Source organism: Physeter macrocephalus, chromosome 11, assembly GCF_002837175.3.
Source record: "Physeter macrocephalus isolate SW-GA chromosome 11, ASM283717v5, whole genome shotgun sequence".
Taxonomy (NCBI): domain Eukaryota; kingdom Metazoa; phylum Chordata; class Mammalia; order Artiodactyla; family Physeteridae; genus Physeter; species Physeter macrocephalus.
In genome coordinates this window covers 39,531,493-39,542,465 of record NC_041224.1, presented here as the reverse complement: position 1 = coordinate 39,542,465, position 10,973 = coordinate 39,531,493, and the positions used below count along the sequence as shown (strand labels likewise).

The 10,973-nt window shown below is 45.0% G+C and overlaps 1 protein-coding gene across 1 annotated transcript; it reads left to right on the top strand.

The window, feature by feature from the left end:
• The first annotated feature begins 5,667 nt into the window (after nt 1-5,667).
• On the top strand, nt 5,668-7,068 carry LOC112066461 (voltage-dependent anion-selective channel protein 3-like). Its single transcript, XM_055088776.1, has one exon. The coding sequence runs from the start codon at nt 5,746-5,748 to the stop codon at nt 6,595-6,597; it is 852 nt and encodes a 283-aa protein (XP_054944751.1). The 5' UTR covers nt 5,668-5,745; the 3' UTR covers nt 6,598-7,068.
• The last annotated feature ends 3,905 nt before the right edge of the window (nt 7,069-10,973 follow it).

Below are 10,973 nucleotides of genomic sequence, written 5' to 3'. Positions count from 1 at the left end.
AAAGTCAGCCAACGCCATGCATATGGGCAAGGACATCCTAGACCAGCCAGCCTCCAGCCGTTCTGCCAGCTGAATCGAGACACAGAGGAGCCAGCTGGCTGGTAGGTGCAGTCTGGCCGCGGAAGGTCCTGTGCACCAGGCTGAGCTGTTTCCCCATTGGCCCCCAAACCTTTAGACCAACAGCTCCACCTTCTAACAGGTTTTTGGAAAGTTAAAAGGAGAGGTAAACTCAATGTCTTTGCCCCTACACATCTTTTCAATAGGGTCAGAAACAGTAGGAACCTTAATTACTTTGCAAATCTTTTTAGAATATGAATCTCTTCTCTAACTTGGATATAAAGTAAGTTTTTTGAAAATATGGTTTGCAAAGACACCCCAAGAGTGTGACTATCACATGTATTCGATGAAAAATAAAGCCTTGGATGAGGAAGAAGTCCAGAAGTACGATGACATTACAGTCAAGGTTTTCCCAGGACTTCAATAAAGAGAAAGACCAGCAGTTTAAAAGGAGTTGCCACCACCAATGTTAACTAGTCCAGCTGTGGGAAGACATGGAAAAGCCAGCCACATTCAATTATTAGTCATTCATTCATTCATTCATTCATTCTATAGAGGTAGCAGGCAGTGACTCTGTCACAACCTACAGTAGGCCCCGAGGCTCTATAAATAAGTAAGAGGTGAGCCCCCAGGTAGAGGGGGAAAACGGACATCCAACCATATAACTCACGGTGTCTGTCAGAACAGAGATATTCTGGGCACCCAGAGGATGGTGAGGGGATTTCAGCTGCCTCTTCAACATAGGCTAGGAACAAATTTCCTTACACTATTTGTGCATAAAACTTTCTATTTTGTGGAAGAGACTGCACCCAGGATGCTGGCATCCCTCTGGCCCAGGGCTTCTGTAGTCTGGGTAAGCATGGGCACCCCAGTGAGTGGTCTCTCTCAGGCTTTGACTCCCTGGGACACAGAGATGACCACCCAACCCAAGGAGGAATTATCCAGCTCCTCTCCCCAGGCAGCGCTGCCCAGGGACTGCCCAGATGTAGAGCTTGCACGCCGGCTAGCAGCCCAGTGTGCCACCAGACTGATCCTCATGTGGCTAAATTCTTAGAGCAGAACAGCCGGCAGAGCTGGCCGTGTCCCTGCAGAGCTTTGGAGACACAGCCAGGCCTGGTCCACTGAGATGGAATCTCTGAAGTCCGCCCAGATGGTCAGATCAAATGTCTGGCTGAATTCCTGCCACGCTAGCCTTATCACATTTCTGCCATCTTCTACACTGGTAACTGGATCAGCTAAGCTTTCGCTGGCAGCACAAACCAATGGATAAAGGAGAGCTTGTTCAAGAAAACTGTGCTTGGATAACAGGTTAGTTGATTGAGGGGAAAACCAAGTTAGAATCTGTCTTTGCACCACGAACTGAAATAAATTCCACGCAGGTCAAGGAGCTTAAAAATCAACCCACAGGACCATCAGAAGACTCTAGGATTGTACAATGACGGAAGAAATCCAGAAGGAAATGATCAACAGACTGGACTACACGAAAAGATTTCACATATTTTACAAAATCACCCAAAAGGAAGACAGGGAGAGAGAACCGTCTTTGGACATCTCTCACTCCAAAGCTTCATCTCTTGCCCCACTTGGCTTTGTCCAAACACTCCCGCCATACTGAACTGCTGGTAACTCCTTTCATGAAACACATTGTCTGATCTCCCTATGTCCAAAGAGCCCTTCTCTGACTGATAGACAGATTCTCACCATGTCGTAGGGTTCAAATCAAGCATTAAGTCCTCCAGTAATAATGGAGTCCTCTCACTTTTCTGCCCCCTCCGTGCCTTGCACGAACATAGAATGTTTTACTATTCTCCTTTATTCACATGACCACTCCACCCTGAATTGTAAGGTAGGGGCATGAATTATTGTGTTTTGTATGCTCTGTGTCTGGTGTAGAGTGGTTGATTAATAAGTGTTTGCTGAGTAAACTGGCTAAGCAAATGCCATATCTCCTGGTTTTACTGATTCACCTGGCACTGACTCAAAGCTTCAAGGCCCTGGTATCTGTTTCAATAAAAGTCAGACTGATAAAAGCACTGCTGACTTATCACCCATGTAAGTGGGACACAGAGCATGCACCAAAAGTCCTGTGATAAGAGCATTTCATCCAGAGTACCTTTAGCCTGCTCATTCATCTTCTGGCAGGCTCCTGTTGAGTACAACTTTGGGTTTCAAGCTCTCAATCAGAGCTATCCAAGACGAAAAATGGACCCGCTGAGGATACACATTAGTGACACTGGATTTCGCCGCAGACCTTATCCATCTGCAAAGCACTCTGTGGTCTAAGTGTAATCAGCAAAGAGAAGCTAACCCAAATCTCTGTAGAAAATCCTTGCTAAGGTCTGTTTCAAGGTGTTTTAAAAGTGTGGTAGGGGGGAAAAAAAGCATCTCTTTATGGAAATACTTTCTGGTACAAACTGTGTATAACTGCAATAATAAATTGCAAAATGGAACAGAAGCAATTTCATACCTTACCCTCAGAGATAATCATTAAACACTCCATAGCATTTAAAAGTCACTGATTTTCTGAAAGCAATGAATAACCCCTATTGAAAAGATGCAAGGCTTCTTGCTTGGTCATGCCCCTTGGTGTCGTGAATGTGTATCTCCAACCCAAACCTTCTCCAGTCTTCCCAGCATCCACCCAGGTACTCAGTCCCCAAACCTGAGAGTTTCCTTAGACATCTCCCTCTCCCTCACCCTATGTCCAAACCACCATCCAGCTCTGTCCACTGTGTCTCCTAAACAGCAGCTGGATCCACCCGCAGCTCTCCCTCCACCTCCATCTCACCATCTCTGCGCCCCTTGCCCAGCACCAGAGCCTCCTCTGTGCTCTTCCTGCTTTTGCCAACCACTGCCCACCCCCCCACACCGCCACCCCCTACCCACAGGAAGTCATCTGAGAGCAGCCAGAGGGCCCTTTTGAAAAACAAGTATCAGACAATGTAACTCCCTTGCTTAAAACCACTGAATGACTCCATCGCATGTAAACGAAGTTCACAGTCTTGAACATGGTTTGAAGGATGCTGCAACGATCTTCCCTCTACCCCACGCCCCTCCCCTACCTTCCACTCCAGTCTTGCCTTGCCCCTCTCCTTCCCTGCCGCAGGCAGACCGGGCCTCTCTCAGGTCTCATCCCAGGGCCTCCATGCGCTCCTGCTGCCTGAGACATCCCTGCCCCACTCTCGGTCTATCTAAACCTCCACGGCATCCTCCTAGGCTCTGCCTAAATGTTGCTCTTTCAAAGAGACTCTCCTTCCCCCCAACTCCTTCCATTCCCCCCCTCCACCACCCAGCTCCCCAGATGCCCTGTTTTCTCTCCTGGTACCTTTTAACTTCGCTTCGTATTACCAGCCATGGTTTGAAATCACATATGCATGTGCATTTCCTTATAAGCCTCTCTAAACAGTGGCCACCTGAGGCTAATGAGCACTTCAAACACATCTAGTCCGAACGGCGATGCGCTGTAAGTGTAAAATCACACCGGTTTCAAAGACTTGGTATGAATAGAAGACTGTAAACTACCTTGATACTTTCTATATTGATTAGCCGTGGAAGTGACAACAGTTTGGATGTGTTGGGATAAAGTATGTTATTAAAATTAATTTCACCTGTTTCTTTGGACTTTGTGTTGATGGGGCTGCTAGAAAAATTAGAATTCCACATGTGGCTCACCTTACACATTTGTTTTTGGGACAGCACTGCTCTAGACTGCAATCTCCATGAAGGAAGAACTCGGCCCATTTTGTTCACTGCCGCATCCCCCAGGGCCTAGTACAGCATACGGAATAGTGTGAGCGCTGATTCCAGTGAATTGCTGAGCGCATGAATAAACTAGTGAATGAATCCAGGTAAGCAAAGAAGAAACTTGTGGTTGAAAAGACAGTCCTATGGATGTAGTTACGGCAAGTCTGTAAACTTGCTCTTACTTTGTGTCAGGCAATAAGAGGGAGAAATTTCTGATTAGGAACTGTTTGGAACAACCAGGGAGGACCCCCTCTTAAAAGCGAAGTAGAGCTAATAGACCATCAGTGGTTAAACCAGAGAAAAGTCACCAATAGCAGAAAAGCAGAGATAAACTTCTGAAGGGGGTCTTTGACCCCTGGTTAGACCATTGTTCAAATTCCCCCAAGCCAGGAACCCATTTGGCAACATTTTGTCCCCAAAATAAAATGATAAAGATTATAAAGATAACTTGACAAAAGCCTTCTGCCCAAATTCAAAGGTAACACCTGTGTTCATAAAACTGTAATTAGCACCAATTAAGGATTTGGGGGCACAGGGGCCCAATTACACTCAGTCTTTGTTTTTTATTCTCATCCACTAATCAATATCGAGCCCAGAATTTCCCCAACACGTGCTCCCCGGCATGTGAGTCTCACCAGGTCCTCTATGGAGAAGTGCTGGGTAGTCCACTCCCCTCCTGGAGATCCATGCTGCACAGTGGTTTATAAAGGCTTTGAGAAGACCTTTGAGAATAAAAACTGGTCGACTTTTTGTTTTTTTGTTTTTAACTGGCATATAGTTACTTCACAATGTTGTGTTAGTTTCTGCTGTACAGCAAAGTGAATCAGCTATACGTATATGTATAGCTCCTCTTTTTTGGATTTCCTTCCCATTTAGGTCGCCACAGAGCACTGAGTAGATTTCCCTGTGCTATACAGCAGGTTCTCATTAGTTATCTATTTTATACATAGTAGTGTATGTATGTCAGCCCCAATCTCCCAATTCATCCCACGCCCCTTCCCCCCTTGGTATCCATACGTTTGTTCTCTACCTCTGTAACTCTATTTCTGTTCTGCAAATAAGTTCATGTGTACTGTTTTTCTAGATTCTACATATAAGCAATATTAGAATTTCCCCAACACGTGCTCCCCGGCATGTGAGTCTCACCAGGTCCTCTATGGAGAAGTGCTGGGTAGTCCACTCCCCTCCTGGAGATCCATGCTGCACAGTGGTTTAAAAAGGCTTTGAGAAGACCTTTGAGAATAAAAACTGGTCGACTTTTTTGTTTTTTGTTTTTAACTGGCATATAGTTACTTCACAATGTTGTGTTAGTTTCTGCTGTACAGCAAAGTGAATCAGCTATACGTATATGTATAGCTCCTCTTTTTTGGATTTCCTTCCCATTTAGGTCGCCACAGAGCACTGAGTAGATTTCCCTGTGCTATACAGCAGGTTCTCATTAGTTATCTATTTTATACATAGTAGTGTATGTATGTCAGCCCCAATCTCCCAATTCATCCCACGCCCCTTCCCCCCTTGGTATCCATACGTTTGTTCTCTATCTCTGTAACTCTATTTCTGTTCTGCAAATAAGTTCATGTGTACTGTTTTTCTAGATTCTACATATAAGCAATATTATATATTTGTTTTTCTCTTTCTGACTTACTTCACTCTGTATGACAATCTCTAGGTCCATCCACGTCACACCAGCCAGAATGACCATCATCAAAAAATCTGCAGACGCTTGCACTCGGACGGTTGGAGATGTAGGTCCGCCTCGGGCCTGCCGCGCGCGACCCCGGCGCAACACTCCGGCGCAGCCGCGACGCGGGGCTCGGGGAGCGCAGGCGCCGCGGGCGTGGGGCCGCGCAGGCGCAGACGGCGTTGCTCTGAAGAAGACCTTCGGTGCCCTGGCGGAGCGGGCGCGCCCTCCTGGCGGAGCGGACAGGTCCTCCCGTCGGAGATATGTGTAACACACCGACTTACTGTGACCTAGGAAAGGCTGCCAAGCATGTCTTCAACAAAGGATATGGATTTGGCATGGTCAAAATAGATCTGAGAACCAAGTCATGTAGTGGAGTGGAATTTTCTACTTCTGGTCATGCTTACACTGATACAGGGAAAGCATCAGGCAACCTAGAGACCAAATACAAGATTTGTAACTATGGACTGACCTTCACCCAAATGTGGAACACAGACAATACTCTTGGGACAGAAATCTCTTTGGAGAATAAGTTGGTTGAAGGGTTAAAACTGACTCTTGATACCATATTTGTACCGAACACAGGAAAGAAGAGTGGGAAATTGAAGGCTTCCTATAAACGGGATTGTTTCAGTCTTGGCAGTAATGTTGATATAGATTTTTCTGGACCAACCATCTATGGCTGGGCTGTGTTGGCCATTGAAGGTTGGCTTGCTGGCTATCAGATGAGTTTTGACACAGCCAAATCCAAACTGTCACAGAATAATTTCGCCCTGGGTTACAAGGCTGCAGACTTCCAGCTGCACACTCACGTGAACGATGGCACTGAATTTGGAGGGTCAATCTACCAGAAGGTGAACGAGAAGATTGAAACATCAATAAACCTCACGTGGACGGCTGCCAGTAACAACACCCGTTTCGGCATTGCCGCTAAGTACAAGCTGGATTGTAGAACTTCTCTATGTGCTAAAGTGAATAATGCCAGCCTGATTGTACTGGGTTATACTCAGACCCTTCGACCAGGAGTGAAACTGACCCTGTCAGCTCTAATCGATGGAAAGAACTTCAATGCAGGAGGGCACAAGGTCGGGCTGGGATTTGAACTAGAAGCTTAATGTGGTTTTGAATAAAGCATCAGCTTTGTCCCTGGAGGTGAAGAGAAATGAACCTACTATGTTTTGGCCTTAAAATGCTTCTGTGAAATTTCAAAAGTGTGAACTTTTTATTCTTCCAAAGAATTGTAATCCTCCTCACACTGAAGCCTAGATATCGAGTCCAGCCTAAGGGAGGTGTGCTTGAAGGCATGCCCGGAAGTTGTCATGTTCGTGCCACATTTCAGTTCAGTTCCGCAGTGTTATTTTCAATGTGTTGCTCAGAGACAGTGTAGTGTCATGTTACAAAGGAGATGACCCGACCCTCCAGTTGTCCATCACGTCCTGCATGTCCCACACCACTTTTTCATGACCTTGTAATATATTGGTCTCTGTGCGCTAGTGGAATCTTTCGTTTTGCATCAGAGTAAAATAAAATAAACCCATCACATTTGGAACATTAAAAAAAAATCTACAAACAATAAATGCTGGAGAGGCTGTGGAGAAAAGGGAACCCCCCTGCACTGTTGGTGGGAATGTAAACTGGTGTAGCCACTATGGAGAACAGTATGGAGGTTCCTTAAAATACAAAAAATAGGGACTTCCCTGGTGGTGCAGTGGTTAAGAATCCACCTGCCAATTCAGGGGACACGGGTTCGAGCCCTGGTCCAGGAAGATCCCACATGCCATGGAGCAACTAAGCCCGTGTGCCGCAACTACTGAGCCCGTGTGCCACAACTACTGAAGCCTGTGCACCTAGAGCCCGTGCTCCGCAACAAGAGAAGCCACTGAAGCGAGAAGCCCATGCACCACAACGAAGAGTGGCCCCCGCTCACCACAACTAGAGAAAGCCTGCGCGCAGCAACGAAGACCCAACGCGGCCAAAAATTAATTAATTAATTAATTAATTTTTAAAAATAACTAAAAATAGAGCTACCATATGACCCAGCAATCACACTCCTGGGCATATATCCAGAGAAAACCGTAATTCAAAAAGATACATACACCCAGTGTTCACTGCAGCACTATTTACAATAGCCAGGACATGGAAGCAACCTAAATGTCCATCAACAGAGGAATGGATAAAGAAGATGTGGTACATATATACAATGGAATATTAGTCAGCCATAAAAAGAATGAAATAATGCCATTTGCAGCAACACGGAAATGGACCTAGAGATTATCATACTAAGCAAAGTAAGTCAGAAAGAAAAAGACAAATACCATATATCACTTATATGTGGAATCTAAAATACAACACAAGTGAACATATCTACAAAACAGAAACAGACTCAGACATAGAGAACAGACTAGTGGTTGCCAAGAGGGAGGAGGGTTGGGGAGGGAAGTACTGGGAGCTTGGGATTAGCAGATCCAAACTATTATATATACGATGGATAAACAACAAAGTCCTACTGTATAGCACAGGGAACTATATTCAACATCCTGTGATAAACCATAATGAAAAAAATATGAAAAAGAATATATGTGTATGTGTAACCGTCATTTTGCTGTACAGCAGAAATTAACACAACATTGTAAACAACTATAGTTCAATAAATTTTTTAAAAATTAAAAAAATTTTAAATATCACTCATTCACTTATTGTTACCAAAGGGGAAAGAGGCGGGAGGGATAAATTAGGAGTTTGGGATTAACTACACTACTATATACACTACTATATATAAAATAAACAACAAGGACCTACTATATACCACAGGGAACTATAGTCAATATCTTATAATAACCTATAATGGAAAAGAATCTGAAATATAAATATAACTGACACTTTGCTGTACACCTGAAACTAACACAACATTGTAAATCAACTATACATCAATAAAAATTTTTTTAATTTATTTAAAATGTCATTCATTCATACATGTGTGTTAAGCACCAGCTCAGTTCTGGAGAGGCAGTGGTGAGCCAGGAGGACCCAGTCCCCTGCTCCCGCAGATACTGAACTTGGCACACAATCTTTTCCTCTGCATTCGACCTCTGGAGCGCATGCCTGGGCCATTCAGATGGTGGCTGCAGGACTGGATACTTCCCCGAGTTTACTGAAGTCTGAACGTTTGAAAATGCCCCCAGAAGTTACAGCCCTCTCCACTTAAAACGTCTACTAATTCAATCAAGTCTGTCGACAAATGGAAGAGAAATGCCATTCTATATATCTCGTATGTACCAGGTCACAACTCTAAGAAGTTTTCCATCTATTATTTCACTATTATTTGCCATGGATTATTCTCAGAATAATACACAATCATCCCGTTTTAGGGGGTGAATAAACAACCAAGGCACCAAGAGGTGAAGTAACTTGTCCAAGGTCACAGAGCTTATCAGTGGCAGAGGCAGATTTGCAGTTAGGTCTGTGAGGCTCCAAAGCTCATGCCCCTTTTCAGCTCATGACACCATCTCTAACATCCTATAATCAAGGAAAATATAAGCTAAAGAGCTTGAAAACATGATGAGGAAGGAATATAAAAAAGTTAATTCTGTAGTCAGCAAAATCTAAAGGAGTCTTTCCTGAAATACTGCCTTCATATTTCTCTCCGTTCATCTGATTAGAACCATCCTGGAGATATTGATGATCTGAATCTAAACTAATATGTTTCTGTCAGAGGGCAGAGCCCCAGACCTCGTGACCTCTCTCTCCTCTGGTCATTTGATGGGCCCTCTTAGATTTGCTGTAGGACGAAATACAGTCCTGGGTACAGGGGCAACACTAAGAGAATATCTGTGGATGGGTTTAGTTCACTGAAATCACCTGAATGTCTAATTGCAGCTACAGGGCAGGAAAGAGATGAAGGCTGGAAGGTCACCCTGGCACCTCTGCAGGCCAGACAGCGTTCAGAGTATCTGTTTCATCCAATTTAAGCTGGACTATTTGAACTGGACTAACATCTTTCACAGTGACTGCTCTCTCCTTCCTCAAGGTGAGCCTCCCGTGAAAATTCTGTCCCTTTCGCCCACATTCTTTCCACCACTTCTGCTGCAGGTCAGTCAAACAAAGCAGTTAGGAATTTGCCCAAGAATTTGTGAAGAATTATGAAGGTGCTTACAAAAAAATCAGCACAAAGGCCACGGGATGAAGACTAGAACACTCTGACCCCACAGTGAGACTGGATACAGAAAGCAGGGAAGCATCAGTCTGGAGGGATAATCCCCAAGACTCGTGAGTCTCAGAACATTTTTCTCAAAGGCTTGGAGCTCTACCTGCAGAAGGACCAGACCTCACGTTGGCAGGGTCTCGGGCCACGAGATCCCTGAAATATTTCCAATGTAATGTTCTCCCTCTTGCCCTCTTGTCCGGGCACCAATAATTCACTGTAGGCAGTGCAGTTTTCCTTATTGCCTTTGCTGGGCCCTAGGAGCTACATTCTCAAGTGAGAACTGGTATTCTGGAATGGACTTTCTGCCAAGACCACCCTTAGGACTGAGGAACACAAGCCCAACCCAAGCCACCTGCCACCAGAAACAATGGTCTAATGTCCAACTACTGATGACACCCCTCCCCTCGTCAAAGCCACTTACATGAAAGGCCAAACATCCTGACTCAGCTTTTAAGGACCATCACCACCTGCCCCCACTTTTACAGTCTCATTTCTAGGGAACTCCTAGACCTTCCCCCAAATATCTGCTTTCTAGATTCTCTAAATTTAGTTCAGGCTATTCCTGCCTTCCGGACCCTCCCTTCTCCGGCCAGCAAACTGGACACTCCTTCAAGGCCCCATCAGAACTTCCCTGGCTGTCCAGTGGTGAAGACTGCACTTCCACTGCAGGGGGAGCGGGTTCGATCCCTGGTTGGGGAGCTAGGATCCTGCATGCTGCATGGTGCGGCCAAAAATAAAAGAAAAATATGTTTTTAATTAAAAAAAAGGCCCAATCAAAAAACAGTTCGCCATGATGCCTTGTCTCTTTCCCCAGCAGTTATTTCTCATCAATCTGTAGTGCTTCCACATTGTCCACACCTGCCTTACAGCACAGACTGTAGGTACCTGAACGCCTGTCTGTCCATCTCCTCAACTGGGAGCTTCTCCATGGCAGGGAGACGCCACGGAGTCATTTCTGAATCCCAGGTGTCCAGAAAGAATTGGTGAACAACAAGTGTGTTTGGGTTGCCATTATTCTCAAACTGCTTTATTATGAACGATGATATTCCCCTAAACGTGCTTTCTCCAAGTTTAAGAATCAGGAAACATCAGTCATTAATCAGAGCATGGGTTTTTGGACTCACACAGACCTGTGTCAACTCCGTGACATCCAGGCAAGTGACCTCAGGTGGATCTCACAGAGTCTCCTCCGAACCCGATGCCTTGACTTCCCTCAGAGTTGTCAGGAGGATAAACTGAGGTGATGTATGTAAAGTTCTCTGCATGGTGCCTGAACTTAGTAAGCGC